The 20,995-nt window shown below is 34.6% G+C and overlaps 2 protein-coding genes and 1 long non-coding RNA gene across 3 annotated transcripts in view; 1 reads left to right on the top strand and 2 right to left on the bottom strand.

Moving 5' to 3' along the window:
* The first annotated feature begins 565 nt into the window (after nucleotides 1-565).
* On the top strand, nucleotides 566-2,733 carry LOC140755406 (uncharacterized). Its single transcript, XR_012103772.1, has 2 exons — nucleotides 566-789; nucleotides 2,571-2,733. It is a non-coding gene; the product is annotated as an uncharacterized LOC140755406 (long non-coding RNA).
* Nucleotides 2,734-6,212: 3,479 nt separating this feature from the next.
* On the bottom strand, nucleotides 6,213-10,403 carry LOC140755362 (uncharacterized). The gene is made up of 2 exons (XM_073090556.1): nucleotides 10,397-10,403; nucleotides 6,213-6,982 (listed from the first exon to the last, which is right to left on the bottom strand). Exons 1-2 carry the CDS (start codon nucleotides 10,401-10,403, stop codon nucleotides 6,213-6,215), a joined length of 777 nt encoding a protein of 258 aa, XP_072946657.1.
* Nucleotides 10,404-19,614: 9,211 nt separating this feature from the next.
* The window catches only part of LOC140755404 (leucyl-cystinyl aminopeptidase), a 38,438-nt gene continuing 37,057 nt past the window's right edge, over nucleotides 19,615-20,995 (bottom strand). Inside the window, exon 28 of the mRNA XM_073090609.1 lies at nucleotides 19,615-19,928. Coding sequence (XP_072946710.1) covers nucleotides 19,800-19,928 — 129 coding nt within the window. The 3' untranslated portion in view covers nucleotides 19,615-19,799. The remainder of the gene's footprint in view (nucleotides 19,929-20,995) is intronic.

The following is a 20,995-nucleotide window of genomic DNA, read 5'->3' as shown; positions in this document are numbered from 1 at the left end:
GACATTATTTTGTAAAAGTAATATGCAGAAAAGAACATATTGTGATAGGAACTAAATATGTCATAATGATAAAATAAAATATTAGGATTTTTTTCCAGATAACGATGACTATTTATTGAATTCGATTGCGCATGGCGACGCGTCGCCACACCGTACACAGAAATCGGTTTTACGTGCGGCTATAGATGTTTCACATCAAAAATATTGAAATTATGCTACTTTTAATATTATAAAAGGTTATCTAGGACCACAGACCTATATCTATCAGTTTCATAAGATTATATTATTTATGAAGAATTAAATTATTGACCAGACAGAGGTCTAATTGATGAATTTAGATTTTCATCTTTTGGTCTAGTCTAGACAAAAATCTTTGTGCGGAACTTTGAGCATAGATAACCAGAATTATTTTTATTTGCTAGTATTATGTCTTATTTTTCTAAGACATTAAGTAAACATGTTTTCTTTACGTTTATTTCATTAGATTTAAAAGTAAAGATTTTTACATTTTGATACTGTATATTTTATTGATTTCTTTCCATATTTTCTTATGGCAACACTGAAAAATGGTAGCAATTTCAAATCGCGTATGACAACATTGTAAGTCAATCAATTTTTCAATTGTCGCTCTTACGCGATTTGTTTGGTCTTTAATCGCAAAATTCCAAGTTTTCCACCATGCTGGCGGTCCGCAGCCTCCTCAGAGCTAACCCTCAGGTCCTCAAGAATGTACAGCAGCGTAACATGAGCGCCATCTGCGTTCCAGCTAGGCAGAAGGTTTCAACAGGGGTACGTATTTACGACAACATTATATCACATTTTAACCTTAGTTATACACAATAATGCGTGAAAATAATCCTCTTTGACAAATCTACGCACGAAATTATTATATTTGTGTTAATTTAAGAGTTTTCAAAGGTTTTTAGTTACGTAATTTCTATGAAAGATAGGTTATCTATGGTAGAAGTTGAACAGTATCTGCAATAGAATATTGATTTTTGTCAATTAAATTATACGGAAATAGATCAAAGATTCTTAAAAGTAATAGTTTAATTACGTTGTAATGTCCAATCATATTGTGTTAAGTTTAAATTCATAGATTTTATCAAAATAGATGCAAATATGTCGCATTGTAATCTGCATTTGACAATTTTTTCAAATATTATTAAAGTAGTAAGCGAGCGCAGGCTTGAACCATCTGTATAGTCCGCGTAAAATATAGAAATGAATCGCGTCGCCATAGCAAATTGTATGACTACACCCGCTCGCAACAACTTCAGGGCAGACTAGCAGTTTAGCGCGGACTATAATTAAATAAAAACAGTTAAAAGTTCTAATAAGATTGTCCATCAATTTTATTTTAACAACATAACCGAAAAATTAAAATTTCAATACTAAATTATTCACAAATATAAACTCCGCTTCAGAGTGAAGTTAAAATATGTTATACAAGTATTAACATTACCACACTTCATTCAAGGTGGTAGAACCCTTTGTGGTTCTAGTCCGGCGACACCACCGCCACACCTATTTCTGCCTCATAACTGCAGTGTTAAGTGCTGCTATGGTCTGATTTGAAGTGTGGTAAGGGAAACATTCTTTTGCGAGGCATTCCAGCTTATTCCTCAGGGGTATTGGTGCAACTGTGGCCGACCTCAGGTTGGATATCTAATCCTATTTGGAGTTGATTACAGATGTCCATGGTCGGCAATAGCCACTTACAATCAGGTGGACTGTATGCTCATCTGCTACTCCTATATTATATAATATTGAAGTGAAATGAAATGAAATATATGTATTTTGCATAGGCCAACGGCGGCACTTACAAATTGTCAGTTACAATATTTTCTTAAACTACTACCGGATCGGAACGCGACCTATTAAAAAAACTCCAAACCAGAACACAGCAGCGCTACACTGCTGTTATAACAGATATAGATTGCATTTTTTTTTTAATTACATTCAATTAAGTTATCTCTTAGATTGCTTTGTACTTAGTTAGCTGGCAATTGGTGGCAGTAGTACCTTCTCATTCAAAGTACACTTGTACAATTCAAAGTCCGGCATCTAACGACAAAGTATTCTAAAATCCTCTTATCTGTCAATCCTCTTATCCCACCTAACACCACAAGGATTATAGGAGCGGCTGAAAAACAGCGCTACTCAAATCTCTGATTCTGAGACAGCAATGCTGAGCCGAATTCCTTTTGTCATATTAATATTACTGTAAAATGTACATTTATTCTTTGTGTAAACTGTGTTATTATGGCAATAAACATTTATTATTATTATTAAAATATGTTTTTCTAGAATACGGAAGTATCATATAAACATGCAGTCCACCTGACGGTAAGCAGTCACAACATCCAATGGACATCCATAATCGACCCTGGATAATTAGAATACTATCTGAGATCTCTGTATGTCTCTCTTGCCACACTTCAACCCAGAAAACAGCATCACTACACTGCTAGCGCTACATTGCTGTTATATCAGAAATAGTGTAGCAGTTGTGCCAGAGTAAAGCCAAAAAGTATGTATTTCAAGTTCTAAAATGTATTTCTTTCCAGGAGATGATCTTCCTCAGTGGCATGCTGGTGTCCAGCTGGCTGTTCATTCCCGCCTGGGTCCTGGTCAACATGAAGAAGTACCGTTCCCACGAATAAAGCCTGAATTTTAGTGGCTATATGCTTATAGTATGTGATTTTGTTTTAAGTAAAGTTATTTAACGAACCAGTCGTTTCATTTTATTGTTAACCTACTGTATTACAATCAATAGCATTCAAAACAAGAAAACCTAATTAACTAATAACTAATTATTTATACTAGCTGACCCGGCAAACGTTGTGTTGCCATATAAATAAAAAAAGGTTAAGGGTGAACAACCCTTATCACTTAGGGGTATGAAAAATAGATAGTAGCCGATTCTCAGACCTACTCAATATGCATATAAAATTTGGTGAAAATCGGTAAAGCCGTTTTGGAGGAGTATGGTAACTAACATTGTGACACGAGAATTTTATATATAAGATTTTAAAGAGGTAAAGTTTGTAAATTTGTTTGTAAGGGCTAATCTGCGGAAATACTGAACCAATCATGAAAATTCTTTAACAATCAGAAAGGTAGGTAGGTATAGGCTATATTTTATTATGATTGAACAAAAAGCGGACGAAGCCGCGGGTATTGCTAGTAATCACTGATTATACAAAATAATTATTATCTACTGATTTAAACGCGTAGTTCATAGATTAGTACCTACTATTACAAGTAGTATTACAAGGCGGTGAGATATCTTTACTAATCTATGGCGTAGTTACACAATCTTACACGCGCGCGCACATACCACACAACTACCAACAGCACTAATACAATTTGGTTTTCCTTTTTCTCATAGATTAGTAAATATATTTCGCCGCCTTGAAATTGAATGAAGCCACAAACGGCTTATTAGTAAGTTCTTTTTTTGAATTCATGACAAATAAAAACATTTTTAGAGAAAATTTACGAATAAATAACTAATACTGCGTAATTTACATAATAAATAAATAATTATTTCACATATTTTAGGGACATTTTAGCACTGAAATGTGGCAAAACTTTTTTACGCAACTATTTCAATTCTCAAAACTGGGTACATTTTCTTGTTAGGAGTGAGTAATCTTTACTAATCTATGCTTTTTCTACTAAATTTAATTAGGTAGTTGATTCAAGTATTAAGCCGGGTTTTAAGTCCGCGCCAAACTGCTAGTCCGCTCTGAAGATGTTGCGAGCAGGTGTAGTTATACAATTTGCTATGGCGACGCGATTCATTTCTATATTCAGAGCGGACTAGCAGTTTTACGCGAGCTATACCTAATACGCTATGTAATCATATCAGTAAATATTTTTTGCATTTTTAATTTTTTTTTGTCCCACTGGCAGCAGCAAAATGTCCTCACAAATCAAATCAAGAATATTTATTCAAAGTAGATTCTTTACAAAATTCTTCGTCAATATATCTACCACCAGTTCACAGTGTTTCGTGTCTCACAATGAGAGGGTTTAAGTATGATCTAGGCTTAAGACTTGGTGCTAACCAAGTGTCGAATTGGTAGATGGAGTTCGTGAGGACGTTGTCGGTACGAATGTTCGCTAAAGCCGACGACGGCCCACACTCCCTAAGGGGCATAGCGCCGCTACACACTCGTCCTCCTGACGGGCACCCTAGGGAGCCCTAGGGTTAGACCTTACCACCAAGGGGAGTCCGTCAACCCACTCAGGGTAGCGCGAAGCCCAACCCCATCACTTTTTATTCCGAAATTCCGCCAAGCGGCAAAACACTGCCGGCAGCACCGGGGGAAGTTGACCCCTTGAGAATTGCACGGGTAAAGAGTTACACCTCGAAGCCGGTACACCCTACTCCTGGAGACCCAGGGACAACAGCAGAGTATGACGCCCACTTTCGTTTATTGGTAGACTTCCTACACCTTTGAGTAGGCGCGATCGCAGCATAAAATGTTGGGTGGCTCACAGAGAAAATTTGATTAAATTAGTCCACTTTTTAACACGCTTTTATTACCTTGGGTTGTATCTATGTATGTATGTAACGGAATCTTTGAACTCGATTTTTACCTACTTTGAACGGTCTGATTAATTTAAAAATTTGACAATTATCAAGAATCGATGACAATACAAGATTTTAATATTTCTATCCCATTCTCCTCATCAAGATCGTCAGGAATCAGGAGTAACGATTTTCCTTGTTCGATTTTAGCGTGGTTTTTAGTTTTTAAACTATAATTATTTCTAACGCTTTTTAAATGTATATTTTAGTATTTATTGTAAAGTCCGGTAATATCCTTTCGCTACCCCCGTGGCTGACAGGAATCCATGCAATGCAGGGTTACCCTACGAAAAAAACCAGACCAAGTGCGAGTCGGATTCGACAGATTTGGGGGGTCATGACCCCCGTGACCCCCCAAAACCGCGCCTGTATTATAATGAACTGCGTGGCGGAGCGGTCACCATACCGGTCTGACGCGCAGAGGGTCCCGGGTTCGATCCTCGGCCAGACAGAAATCTAAATGATGATCTAGGTTTCTGTTTCTGGGTCTGGGTGTTTGTGTATTTGTCTCTGTGTGTGTCCATGGCACCCACGACACAGGGAATCCTAGTGTGGGGCTGTGAGTGTAGCGTTAAAAAAATGAACTAGTTTTTGCCCGCGGCATCGCCCGCGTTTAAAAGAAAATAATATGACATACTAACATATATAAACTTCATTAAACTCAACAAAATTTCATTAAAATCGGTTCAGTGGTTTAGGCGTGAAGAAGAGACAAACATACAGACAGACAGAGTTACTTTCGGATTTATAATATTAGTAAGAAGTAAGGATTGTTTGAATAAATGAATGTAAATAGATGTTTTAATGAAACTTATATGATCATTGGTACGATTTTAGAACCTCGATTAACCGGACTATTTATTGTCGTAAGGCATAATACGGATAATCGAAAATCCGGATAATCGAATGTATAAGAACAGCCGGTATTGTGCACATGTAGTACATAATGTTATGTATTAAAAACAATAATTAGGTACATATAAACGAAAATCAATGTTTATTAGGAACTTATTAAAAGGTACATTAAAATTTATTTTTGTACATGCATATTTTCTTAGGTTATATATACACATAATTGGTTGCGGTTGGTAGTCTGGATAATCGCGAATCCGGATAACCGACGGCCAGATAATCGAGTTTCTACTGTACTTGTATTTTAGTTATAACTAGTTTTTGCCCGCGGCTTCGCCCGCGTTTAAAAGAAAATAATATAACATACTAACATACATAAAACTGAAAATTCGTACCTTCAACATTGCTAAAGATCATCACTCGATCAAATGCATAGTTTACGATTCAATCCTTACTAATATCGATTAAAATAATCGATGTTTTGGGTCCAAAAGATCGATTCTCCGATTAATCGATCTTAAATAGCCATTCCTAGTTCCCGTGGGATTTCCGGGATAAATACTATCCTATGTCCTTTCTCGGGTCTCAGACTGGTAGGCGTGAAGAAGAAACAAACAGACAGACAGACAGAGTTCCTTTCGGATTTATAATATTAGTAAGGAGTAAGGATTGTTTGAATACATGAATGTAAATAGATGCTTTAATGAAACTTATATGATTATTGGTATTTACTTATATTTTAGTGATAATGAAAATATTATCTAGGATATTTCCCTCTGGGACCCTTTATCCAATAGTTTCTAAGATTGTGATGATCATCTTCGTTCCAATGCATTCTTTTCGGGAGGAACTGTGGTAAACGCCTTCTTAAATCATCATCAGCATCTATAAATCTCCCTGGAGCTTGTATGTAGACGATTCTATCTGAATCGCTGCTACTATCTTCGCTAGATTCCTCGGAATTATTTATTATTCGATATCTCTTAGAAGTTTTTGTGGTTGCATTATTTTTAGTCTCTTTATCTTCAGATTTTTCCGTTTCTACTTCAGTACTAGATTCCGGCTCTGAGCTTTCGGAATCGCTGAAACTATCGACAAAACTGAAAAAACGTTTATTATTTTTTTGTAAAGGCACCATGCGCCTCGACCGCAACTGTAAGAGTTTTAAAATCTTAAATTTCTCTTCATTCGTCAGCTGTGGTGTCATATGTTTTACGATTTCGATGTTATGTGGTCTATTTTCTTTTCTTTGGAGATCCGAAATGTCTAGGTAGTCGATCGCAAATTTATTGTTAGCGTAATCTAAATCAACATTCGAATCTCTAGTTAAATCGGTGAATGGTTTCTTCTTTTTGTAATTTCCCCGTTTTTTGGGAAAGAAGTTACTGTCGTCGCCATTTAAATAAAATGGCAATCTTGTAAACGAATTGAATTGGAAATCGGAATTATCATATTTGTTTAAGTTATTATCGTTGTCGGAATAAACAGTTCGTAAGGCTTTCCTGGCAACTGTTGATTTCAGTGTAACTGAAACAAAAGAAGTTAAAATATATGCATAAAATTATAATTGTTATTTATCCTGTTAGTACGTATAGTATTATTTTGTACTACTTTCATGATATGTTATTTTTATAATAAAAAGTGCCCATTTATATAGTCACTGGCTGTGTGGGTTATAAGATTGTGTGCATTAGCATAAAAAAGAAAAAGAACGCGCTTGGCGCGAGAGTTGTATTTTACGCGGGAAGAATAAAAGTTGTAAATTGGACCTAGAAAATAGTTTGTTATTAATCCTAAGTTTATATCATATAGAAGTTGCAAAAGCATGCAGCCCAATTGATGGCAAGTGGCTGCCGCTCATGGACATCGGTAATCAACCCTAGATAAGACTAAATTCCGACCTAAAGATAGACACTGATGCGCCGCTACTGCTGATTACTAAGCTGGAATATCTCGGAAAAGTATGCCTCCCTTACCACACTTCAAACCAGAACACAGCAGCGCTTAACTGCTGTTATAAAGCAGTAATATGTTTTTTTTATAATATAGCGGTAGCAGACGAGCATGCAATCCACCTGATGCTAAGTGACTACTGCCGCCCATGGACATCTGTAATCAACCCCAGGTAGGATTATCCTAGGATAGGATATTTCTATCTGAGGTCGGCCAGATGCGCTGCTACCCCTGATATAAGCTGGAATACCTCGGATAAATACCTATGTCTTATTAACACACCCTTCAAACCAGAACACAGCAGCGTTTAACACTGCTGTTATAACAGAAATAGGTGTGGTGGTCTACCGGAGTCGATTTACAAAGGGTTCTACCTTGTTATATATTGGCCTTAATCACCATAGTTAGAAATTCGCCTTAAACAAAATTATCAAGAAGACATCCGATCCTGTACCGCCGCCGTGCCGTGGGAACGCTGACTCCGCACCACCGCTCCGTTTCCATCGTATAGTCCCGAACGTGGGAATTCACTCTGGGCGCTAACATTGCCCCAGCAAGTCACTTAGGATAGTCAGTTATAATTTAGGTTAGATTTAATCCAAAACATGTAATATTCTGTTTTGATTAAATACGTATATATAAGTAATTCGGTCTTTCTGTATCCTGGCTGCTGCATCCCGACGCAATATATAACTACCTTAATAAGTTTTATAAGTACATACCTAATATTAAAAAATGAATAAATAACACTGATTGAAGTTTCATTATCAATGTCTACATTATTCACAGCACAAAATCGAAAACTAAGATCGTAGTAGCAGGCAACAATTATAAGTATAGGCCATTTTGTCTATTATTATTGGAAGTAGGTTTGTTGTCTATCTGTGACTTTCTCGTGATCCATCCTCGTTTACAGACTTTCGTTTCGAAGTATTCGTTTTAATCATTGATATATTACATATCATTGGTTTTAATAAACACGTTAAATAAATGTTAAAAAACGTGTTAGTATTTCTGTACGCACGGAAGAAGATATACTTTCTTGCCTATAAAAAAATAAATAATAAAGTAATATAAATTAATAATTATAAAGGTGGAGGAATTCTTGGTGGTTCGATTCCGGAGGCACCACCGCTACACCTATTTCTGCCTAATAACTACAGAGTTAAGCACTGTTATGTTGTGGTTTAAAGGGCGTGCAAAGGAGACATATTTTTTTGAGGCATTCCAGCTTAGTCCGATGAGGTACCGGTGCATCTCTGGTCGACCTCAGGTAGAATTCTAATCTTATCTTGATCGCAGATGTATATCAGGTGTCAGTTGGACTCTCATGAGTAGCTTACGACATTAGTAAAAACATCCAAAAAAAATAGCCAACGATTTATTTCGCTTTAGTAAAATATCGTCCTTTTCATATTTTCCGAATGCCTCAAAAGAAGTATTACTTCAAAAATAGTTATAAGAGACGCGTTTTGGAGGCAAAACTAGTCAAAAAGATAAATAACCATTTATAATTCAACGCATGACTTGTATGAAATGGGAAATGTAATTCTCGTAAGAAGTAACATTGAAATAGAAAATTCAATTACTGTAATGAATTCCATAGTTGTCACAAAATTCTGTCTTGAATTTTCGTAATTAACCGACTTCGAAAAAGGAGGAGGTTACTCAATTCGACCGTATATATTTTTTTTTTTTTTTTCGTAGTAAAATTCTATTTATTTCTACTACTTTTTTCATAATAATGAAACAAGTATATATGGGCGTCGAGACATTTTATAATATATAATATTAATGTTTATCATGTTAATTTTGATTGTCAATGTGGAATTAATATTTAGATTAAAATATGGACGACTTCCGGTAGTACTTCAACACACTTTGTTAGTCATACCAAATAAATTATATGAATTATAATAATATTAAATATTTATTCTCGTATTTTTAAAACAATATTTTAAATATAATGTTATTTTATTAATAGTTAAATTTATTGTGAATCACGTCACTTGTTATAACAAAACAAGTGATGTGAGAGGGTAGTTCTTATGCTGTTTGTCATTCGAGTAGTATTTAAGTTCACGCGCTGGTAGAGCGTGATTCATTCGCATTTAATCAGTCGTGTAAGCAGTTACTCTGCTCGAATTGTAAATAAAAGCGATTTTCATATTAAAGTAGTTTCGTTCCGTTTATTAATAAAGTGCGGTAGTGGGATATCGCTGACATATACCATCTGTCGGTAAATGGTCACTCCTGTCCATGGATATCTGTAACCAACTCCATATAGAGCAGGTTCTACCTGAAGCCGGTCACATGTGCCACGTGCGCACTAAGCCGCTCCTCATATGTAAGTCAGTACATCCAGTGGCGGATTTAAACAATTTTAAGGTCTAGGCTGTACAGTTTTTGCCACCCCTGCTTCTACAATTGTCGTGTCTTAAATTTTTTTTCCATAAATTTCGTTGAAATTCCACATAAAATATTTTTTAGGTATATTTTTGTTAGTTTGCCGTTTTGTTGCTTATATCATGGCGCTACCAATCGAGGCCTTGTCTATCAAAATTCGCCACGTTACTATTTATCTTTGTTGCAGCTGTATTTTGGATGTGCCGGTAAAAATCACGACACTCCTACTCACAATTTTAATATGATTACAATGATATTTATATTTCATAAATTTGTAATATTCATTTACTAACTCCACACGACATAGAACAGAGAACGTCTTTTATCACGACGCAGTGTTTTTAGCAAGCGTAAAATTCATGGTTTTACAGTTTCGTACATGGCTTATTTTCTTTTGTTTCGATGTTGTTTTCGTTTTTCGCCTCGATTTGTTCGGGTAACCAGGGTAACTCACACTGTTATTGGATTTGAGAATATGGTGATAACATTGTAAGAGTAAAAAAAACACCGCATTCAGAGAAAAAATATTTTCGCTAAATTATTTACTATATTCGAATGTATATCACAAAATTATATACAAACCATTCATTTCGCATGCTCCAACCAGTAGTAGGACAAGCATGTATGGGTTGATAGTAAGAAGAGGAAAATACATTTTCTGCAATTTCGATCTTTTCACTCATAAAAAGTGTGGGTAGAGGGTATAGAGGCTGATTACTGGTTGGGGTCGGCGAACTAGCTGTTTTACAGAATATGGAAGTCTGCCACTCTCGGAATATGCAATGACAAGTGAGAAAACAAAGTCATCGGCAATATTTGTTGCAGACTTCTATCTGTAAGGCATCAGAAGACCAGAAAACCGTCATGCAAAAATCTTTTTGATTTTTATGAGGTAGCAAAAAAAAATGTCGGTCCCCAAATTTGCCGCCCCAAAAATCTGCCGCCCTAGGCTGAAGCCTACTCAGCCTGCTGGTAAATCCGCCACTGAGTACATCCACACCAGCACACCGACACAGATCTGCTTCACGATAGATAGGTGTGACGGTGTCGAACCTACCCTGTCGAATTGATTCTTACCACCATATTTTTTTATAACATTAGAGTAGCAGACGAGCATGCAGACTACCTGATGGTAAGGCTACTGCCGGCCTTGGTCATCTGTAATCAACCTCAAATAAGATTAGATTCCTATCCGAGGGCGATGCACCGCTATCCCTGAGGACTAAGCTGGAACGCCTCTGAAAATGTCTCCCTCACCACACCCTTCAAACTAAAACATAGCAGCGCTTAACACTGCTGTTATTTCGCAGAAATGAAATAATTTGATTATTTTTAAACATACACATCATAATTCACATGAGAAAGTTTTATCCTTTTTTTTTTTACCAAAAAATAGGGTAAAAAATAAATACAAATTTTACATCAGGAAAGTTTATTACAAAAGCAGTCAAAAAATGTTACACAGACTTACATTCTAACAACTAATTTATTTTGTTACTTTCAGAAAGTTAGTCACTTCAAAAATATCTAGAACTTATGTCTAGTATGAATTTCAATCAACTCCGAATGCAATACAAACTTGTCCTGTTATCCAGGGCCCTCTTAAACGCGGGCCCCCGGGCACACAAGAATTTGGGGGCCCTGGGTGTAAAAGTAATGTGAGGAAAAATAAAACCATACCAGTGAATGATCAACATATCAATTTAGAAATGTTGAGTATACATCTTAGGGTGTAAACGAATATATTGGCTTTTGGGGCCCCTCTTACAACAGGGGCCCTAAGCCCCCTTTATCCATAGGTAAACACGGAATAGCAAACTCACATGAGTTATGTGGATCGTATAAAAAGTCATAAGTTGATATTATTGTTTCATAAAGTGATAGGCATAACGTTCTAGGTCTCTCAAACCACAAAATAGTCGCCCGAGCGACAGCGGCTTAAACAACTGCTCAGTTGCCTAAGCGACAAATTGTTGCCTACGCAACTTTCGCCCACAATGACAGTCATAGGTAAAAGACTCGTTACTAGTTGCCAAAGTCTACGCAATTTTTGCTTGCCAAAAATTTAAAAAATGACATTATCTAGAAGATAGGCAGAAATTGACATTTTTCCATTTTTAGTCATAGATTAGTTAAGATTACTCACTCCTAACAAGAAAATGTAACCAGTTTTGACAATTGAAATAGTTGCGAAAAAAGTTTTGCCACGTCTCCGTGCCAAAATGTCCCTAAAATATTTGAAAGAATTATTTATTTATTATGTAAATTACGCAGTATTAGCTATTTATTCGTAAATTTTCTCAAAAAATGTTTTATTTGTCATGAATTAAAAAAAAGAAGTTACGAATAAGCCGTTTGTGGCTTCATTCAATTTCAAGGCGGCAAAGTATCTTTACTAATCTGTGTTTTTAGTAAGTAGAAATTGTTATATATCGATCTTGGCCGCTTCTTCTCCATAACGAAACACCTTGTGAAGTGGTGGTAGTTGTATTGACATTCAAAAAGTGCTCTGTAAAGAACCTATTTTGAATTAAAAAAATTGATTTGATTTGCTTTGGGTTAGGGGACACTTTTTATTGTTAGTTAATTAATAAGAAAGAAACGAAATATTTCGATGGTATAATTAGTCATTTTTTGTAAAAGTAACTAACATTCTGAAAGTAACTGAAGTGATATTTTAAATGCTATGAGAGTCTAAATATTAATGATGTGCCGAGTCGGCCATTTTTGGTATTCGAGTACTTTAGTACTCATATAAAAAAGAATCGAGTCAGTACTCGAGTCCAAAGTATTCACAAAGTACTCGAGTACTTTGCACAACATACAGTCCAATAGCACGGAAGAGCAAAAAAAAAAACGCCACTCACTACACAAAATTAAACAAGTTTTTACTTGTACGAGTAGTAGTTGTAGTATACGAGTATCGTCAGTATTCGAGTATTACTGGTACTCGAGTATCACTATTGGTACTCGAGTATGCGAGTTTATGTAAGTACTCGAGTACTGACTCGAGTCGACCTGACTCGGCACATCTCTACTAAATATTTCTAATTAGGTATATAATTAATAAAATAAATACAATTTTAATGAAATATTAATAATAAATGTATATCAATGACTTGTCAGTAGATATAATGGTAACATTTTAAAATTTTCGCAATTTTTTTACCAATTTTACTAAAAAATTGGGGAATTTAATACGGTAGAGTCCGCGCCAAACTGCTAGTCCGCTCCGAATATAGAAACGAGTCGCGTCGCAAGCAAATTGTAGATCAGCGGGACGAAGACACCGCGGTCCCCCGGCACCCTCCGCTGCTCTCGCCCTCCGGTACGCCCTGCGTTAGTGTGCCCTTACGTTACGAAGTATATGCTATAGTCGGGCCATTACGAACGTGCGAAGTGAATAAATCATTTTTATCAGATCTCTCGTTCACACTTATGGGCATATCGAAACTCTCGCTCACACTAGTGTTGTGCGTAACAACAAACGGATTTGTCAATAGTCAATAGCAGGTAATCAAAGAAAGGTTAAGGAAATAATGCAAAAATATTTTTAGGATGATTTTAAAACGTCCTTTTAACATCCATATTTATATTTTTGCATTATTACAATAGTCATCAAAGAAAGCGTCCTTTATTATAACTACCTGCGTCCGAGCTGCATCTTTATCGATATCGAGTTGTGCGGCATTGTCACATACCTTTGACGTCATCTTTTATGACTCGGTTCGCACGTTCGTAATGGCCCGTCTATAAATAAACCTTCACGCAACAACTTCAAAGCGGACTAGAAGTTTGGCACGGACTTTACATCTAACATTAATACATCAGTTATAACACAACCGATTATGATATTTGCTAAGCTAAAATGCCTACTGGTCGGAATTTTACGAATTCTACAATAGAAAAATGTAAAAGATTTTTTCATTTTACAAAAATATAGAAATGTAATTTTTACTAGATTTTGGTCACTAATTTCATTATTCCGTCCAGTTGTGACACATTTTTTTTTTTTTGAAAAATTTTTAGTCAAAAATTCATAGACAATAAGATTGAAGAGTAGTAACGACACATTTCTATATTGTTTTGGAAATGCAAAATTCAAATTTTACCAGGGATGGAATTTTGCAAGAAACCGTTATTTTACAGCGATTTTAGGTTTAGCGACAGAACTCTAATAGATAGACAGTTCAATCCAGTTACTTCAATGGCTGTTATAATAATAAACACCAAAAACATAGATTAGTAAAGATTACTCACTCCTAACAAGAAGATGTACCCAGTTTTGAGAATTGAAATAGTTGCGTAAAAGTTTTGCCACATCTCCGTGCTAATATGTCCCTAAAATATTTGAAATACTTATTTATTTATTATGTAAATTACGCAGTATTAGTTATTTATTCGTAAAATTTCTCTAAAAATGTTTTTATTTGTCAAGGATTCAAAAAAAGAACTTACTAAAATAAGGCGTTTGTGGCTTCATTCAATTTCAAGGCGGGCGGTATCTTTACTAACCTATGACTAAAAATAAAAATAAAAAATATAGTTAAAAAACTAAGAACCACGTTAAAATCGCACAAGGAAAATCGTTAATCCTGATTCCTGACGATCCTGATGAGGAGGATGGGATACAATTATTAAAATCGTGTATTGTCATCGGTTCTTGATAATTGTTCAAAATTTTAAATTAATCGGATCGTTCAAACTAGGTAAAAATCGAGTTCAAAGATTCCGTTACATACATACATAGATACAACCCAAACTAATAAAAGCATGGTAAAAAAAGCGTATTAATAGTGATACGGAATCCTCCATGTGCGAGTTCGGGTCGCACTTGGCCAATTGTATTATTATATTTCTTGTTTTAACAAATATAACGCCAGTATCGCTACTACTCAATTTCTACTTTATTTCTAAAAACAAATATATTTAAGTACATTTACTAGTTACACAAAAGTATGAACAAAACAATTTAATATACCACCGATACGTTTTAAAGGAACCCTTTGTGGTCCGAGTCCAGCGGCACCACTGAACATCTGTAAACACCCCAGATAAGAATATAATCCTACCCGAGGTCGGCCACAGATGCTCTGCTACTATCGAGGAGTTCGTTTTTTTATAACGTAGCAGTAGCTGACAAGCATGCAGTCCACCTGATGATAAGTGGCTACTGCCACCAATGGACATTTGTAATTAACCCCAGATAGGATTAATATTCCTATCTGAGGAATATTAATCCTATCTGCCGCCAGCCAGCGTTCCAGCCTAGTCCGCAGGGGTACCTGCGGACTAGGCTGGAACACCTCGTGTCTCCCTTACCACACTCCAAAACCGAATACAGCTTAACACTGCTGTTATAACAGAAATAGGTGTGGCGGTGGTGCCGCCGGAGTCGAACCACAAAGGGTGAACCATATTAAGTATACAAAATGAATGAAAGAGAAATAGAAATATTGCCAATTTCAAATTCAATATTTACTATAACAAGTTAAAAATTTAAATATTTTGTTGTTATGTCGGGGGTAAATTAAATTAGTTAGTAGAACACAGAATTCCTACCACCATCAAGTAACAAGGAACATACGGCGTTCCAACTTAGTTACTCGCAGCAACGCAGACTTCAGGTATAGCCTGAAATTAGCCTTAGTTAAATTTAAGGCTCTTTTCACATCTATGAGAAGATACTAAAGGAATTGTAGATTATTTATTTAATTGTAGTACTACAAAAACGACTTATATTCAAAATAAACTAAATATCTACTATTAAAGTAAGAAGACATTTTATAACTATCAAAATACATAATTAATCTTAATTAGTATGACTTTTTAAAATTAAATTAATAAAATAAATTGACTAGATTTGACGCTAAAATAAGTAAACACATTTTTACTATTATTAAATTATAAAATAATTGAAATAAAACAAAATAAATAATAATTAATAAGAGAAAACAATGTTTTAAGAATTATTTAAGTTTTAAATTCTAAAGGATAAGTTACTTAAAGTAAATGCTATTATTAATAATACCTTCTTATAATATTTAATAATAATATGATTCAATAGCATTAAAGTTTTCATTAAATCATAATTAGACATCATTAAATTAAATGTTTTATTGTTGAATATTTATTAGTCATGGAAATGTTACAATTTTTATGGTTCTGTACCCAAAAGGTAAAAACGGAATCCTATTACTAAGCCTCCGCTGTCTGTCTGTCTGTCCCAGGGCTTCATCTCCTGAAATATTTTTAATGATAAAGAGTTTTGGTTTAAGAGTTTCAGTTCAGAGTAAAAAGCGTGGGATGATTGATATTTTAAATGTTACAATAATTTTATTGGCAATTATACAGGGTGAATTTGTGAGTTTGTCATTTATCATTACTTCCTAGAATTTCATCCTTATAAGCAACACTATCAGATAGTGGAATAATATAGAGGGTGTATTTTTTTTCAATGAACTCGTTCGATTCCCGGCTACGGAAAAAGTTATTTTAAAAAGTAATGATGCAGTTTTAGTTTTTATCTAAATCGGCCTCGTAACTCCTTTCAGCATTTTTCGCTAATCCTTATAGTTTCGGATTTGGCCCTGAAGGCCCGTTTGAAAAATTCACCCTGTATATCAGAGAATAGTTATGAACCGCAGTAAAGTACACCCCACGCTTTTTACTTTAAATTGAAACTCTTTACTCTTAAACTCTTTGTCATTAAAAATTATTTTCTAGTTTTTAGTTCGATCAGCTATAAAAGCGCGTTTTTTTAACTATTATTTATTTTTCACTCGTTTTTGCCCGCGGCTTCGCCCGCGTTTAAAAGAAAATAATATGTCATACTAACGTACATAAAACTGAAAATTCGTACCTTCATTCGAATGACAGTGGCGCCATCTGGCGAAAATTGGTCGTACCAACTCTGAAACTTTCGTGGGCTCATAGACAACAACTTTTCTAAAGATCATCACTTGATCAAATGCATAGTTTACGATTCAATCCTTACTAATATCAATTAAAATATCGATATATCGATTTTCTTGGTTCAAAAGATGGATTCTCCGATTAATCGATCTTAGATCGCCATCCCTAGTTCCCGTGGGATTTCCAGGATAAAAACTATCCTATGTCCTTTCTCGGGTCTCAGACTATCTTTGTACAAAATTTCATTAACATCGGTTCAGTGGTTTAGGCGTGAAGAAGAGACAACCAGACAGACAGACAGACAGACAGAGTTACTTTCGGATTTATAATATTATAGTAAGGAAGTAAGGATTTTTAGTCTGTGACAAATTCAGAAATTAGAGAATTAATTAATCTAAAAGGATAATGTGAAACTGTTATCAAATGATTGCATTGTCATCGGTCCTTGATAGTGTGCAAAGTTTCAAATCAATCAGTACAATACACACACACACACACACGTACTTTGTAATTAAATTATTGGCGATAGAAAATAATTATGTAAACTTTTTTTTTCTATCTTAAATGTTTGTAACCCTACGATATGATTAGGGCTTCAACATTTCATATTAATAACGGTTAGAGATATGGAAGAGCGGAGCCTCCTGCTACAGGCATTTTTAAAGGCACCAGTCACTGCATAAATAGAAAATATACAAAGAAATGTTTAGTATTAACGATGTTTTGTAATACCTAATTATAAGCATTTCTTGAATAAATTTTTATTTTTTTTATTTTATTTTTTTAATCAGAGTTGGGAAAGTTTGTGAACGTGAAGTACTAATACATTATTATCTAAAGATGTCTAGTTATAATTGTAATAAAATCGAAACACTTCATAATATTTCAATAAATATTTTTCTGTGCGTCTTTGAATCAGTGTACTACTTATTTATATAGTTATATATGTCATATTATGTATGATAGGATTAATATGGAAGATTACAGTAGGTTAATGAATTTTATCTATTTACAATAAACGCGCGTTATTTATAACCGATCTATCCAGTGTTTATCCAAAGATCAACATTCGATAATTTCTTCATACTTTTGCCTTTCTATCTTTGGTTAAAAAAGATAGATCGATTATCAATAACCAGCGTTAGTGTCTTTAATTTCAAAATAGAACACAGCAGCGCTACACTGCTGTTATAACAGAAATAGGTGTGACGGCGTTACCTCTGAAGGAGAAACTTAAAATGTCTTTAAAATATTTCGCTGGTGAGTTGGAACATTAAGCATTCCGCTCGGAACATTAGGCGTTCCACTCAAAACGTTGGGCATTCCGGTCGGGACGTTTAGCGTTCCACTCAGGATGATAGGCGTTCCATACGGAACGTTGGGCGTCCCACTCGGAATGTTAGGCGTTCTGTACGGAACGTCAGGCGTTCCGGTCGAGACATTAAGAGTTCCGCTTGAAACGTTAGGCAATCCACTCGGAACGTTAGGCGTTCCACTCGGAACGTTAGGCGTTCCACTCGGAACGTTAGGCGTTCCACACGTAACGTTACGCGTTTCGGTCGGGACGTCAGGCATTCCGGTCAGTATAGAAAATTGTAGAGGCATTCTAACAAAAAATAATAAAATATTTTGATATTTCTTTTACAATTTCACGTCCCAACTTAGGTAAATGAACTAAAATATAATATTAATGTAGAATGAAGGCGTATGATTATTAATTATTAATTTACTTTACTTAATACATTTTATGAAACACTTTTCATTTGGCAGTAAAGTTCATTTAAAGATATTTAATCTTACAGCCACATGATAGAAATATGAACTTGTATTCCTAAGTATTTTATAGCCCACGTAAAACTGCTAGTCCGCTCTGAATATAGAAATGAATCGCGTCGCCATAGCAAATTGTGTGACTACACCAGCTCGCAACAACTTCAGAGCGAACTAGCAGTTTGGCGCGGACTATACAATAATCAATCCATCAATGCCTGTCAATGATAAACATTCGAAAATTTCTTCATACTAAGACTTTAGAAGATCGGAATCGCACAATGTTTAGTACAAAGACATTGTCAACAATCGATCTTGGGATAAAGATCAGATAGATTGATTATTAAAAATTGATGTTAGTATGAGTTTTAAATACAAAAAAAGTTTTCGACTAACGCTAACTTGTCAAAATGGAAACTTAAGTTCTTGAAAAAATCTTGAAATTTGATATTTGATTTTAGTTATAGATGATTGAAAAATTACGTAATAATAAATGAAAGGTTCACTATGTAAAGAATTTTATAAATATTAGGTATATTTTTGTATTTTAAAAGTTAAAGTTAAAAAAAAAAGTAAGATAATAAAACTAAAAGCTAAATAAAAGTTCATATTTTGACAGTACTCGAAAAAAAATTTGATATCTAAAAGTACATAAGAAAATTTAGTTAAAGACTAAACTTAGTCTGTTTTTGACGTATTTCCAAGTCAGACTTATTCTAGACTTACATATAATAATAATATGTATGTATATGTTTATATGAAACATTTAATAGAGTTTATCATGATAAATAATTACTTATGTTTATAAGTAATTAATATAAAAACGGGACATTTTTTTGATTTTTCATTACAATTTTTTCACTTACAAATACTGATGAGTTTTTTTGGAAATTAGTTTATGTAACTTAAGTTAATAAAATAAAATAAATAAATTAAATTTCTAGTTATATTATAACTCAGTTACATTACTAATCATTTCTAGGTTAAATTCTATACAATTGGGGGGGGGGGCACACACTTGTATACAATACATACAATTTTGTAGTTACAAAATGGTAGTTGCAAAACGGGAGCCAAGTTGTGTAGGTATATTTCAATACATTTTTGGGAGCACGGCATTTACAAAAAGTGAACCAAAATTAGTTGTTATTTTGTAATACAATTTTAGACGCCCGTCAGTTGCAAAAAGTGACCCAAGTGTATACCTTTATACAATTTTTGGGGACATAACTGTTGTAAAATCGAAGCCAAGGAGACAATTTCGAGGGCACGGTAGTTGTCAGAGCCAAGTTTAGTACCCTTATTGTTTATTAATCGCACTAAAATATCTGCTAAGGTCCGCATCGGCCCGTTGTACCCAAGCCGCGTTCAGTGCTATCGTGTCCAACGCACTCGAACCTCCCCGCAAGTCGCTGAATAACTCCTTGAACTGTAAAAATGTTGATAGTAATTATTATAGTCTGATTCATAATTAGGTGTCCAAAATGTAAACAAAGAAATGTCATTGTCAAAATTCGATGACAGGTATTGCAAACCTTAACAAATTAACAAGAAACGAAAACTTTCACAAAATTCAACATAAAACAAAAACTTAATAACTGCACACAATTAAAAAAACGCGCTATGAAAACTAGAAAAAATTCGAGTTCGATCACGATCACGAAAATGAATAATATCAACTACGAAACTTAAAAATGGCGGCATAAAAAATGTTTTGGATGCCGATTGTGTGACCATTATCACAATTTAATTTTCTCTCATAAATCTTGTTTTTTATTATTATTACTGTATGAAATTAAATTGAGTTAATATAAATATTGGAAAATGTGAATTGATTTTAATTTATTTAGATTATTATTTTATTATCGATGTATTAATTTAATATTGTCAAAAATAAGAAATTGCCATTTGACACATATTTTCTTGATAGGTTAACACCTTTGTTTACATTTTGGACACCTAATTATGAATCGGACTATAGGTATATTAGTTCTCCGTGAACTAAATATTATTACAGTAAATTATTAATAATCCGGAATTGTGTGGTCGGTACATGAATCAGTGTGATGTGACTGTGATCTGTTGATCTATCTAACTTAACTCATAACTCAACCGGTAGTAATCCCCCGATTAGTACAATTATTAATAACCAACAATTTTGTGTCCAATATAATAACGTAATAATAGCGTACGTGCAAAATGTGGAACGAACTTCCTCCTGAGGTATTCCCTCAGGACTATGACATGGGGCTCTTCAAGAGGGGTGTAAAAAGAACTCTCCTTCAAAGCCGGCGATGCATTGGCGACTCCTCTGGTGTTGCAATGTCCATAGGCGACGGTGACTGCTTTCCATTAGGTAGCCCGTCTGCCTTATCGTTAGGTTAAATATAAAAAAAAAAAAAAAAAAACAACTATGGAGGTCCCCAGTGTAAAAAGTTTATTTTATTTTACATTTCACAAATGTGTGTAAGGATTATTCGCCTGTGATTCGGTTAC

This window comes from Epargyreus clarus, unplaced genomic scaffold (genome assembly GCF_041222505.1).
Source record: "Epargyreus clarus isolate Ecla_fem2 unplaced genomic scaffold, WU_Ecla_fem_2.2 ptg000033l, whole genome shotgun sequence".
Classification (NCBI taxonomy): Eukaryota; Metazoa; Arthropoda; class Insecta; order Lepidoptera; family Hesperiidae; genus Epargyreus; species Epargyreus clarus.
Note: the sequence above shows the minus strand (reverse complement) of the source record. Positions and strands in the feature narration are given on the sequence as shown.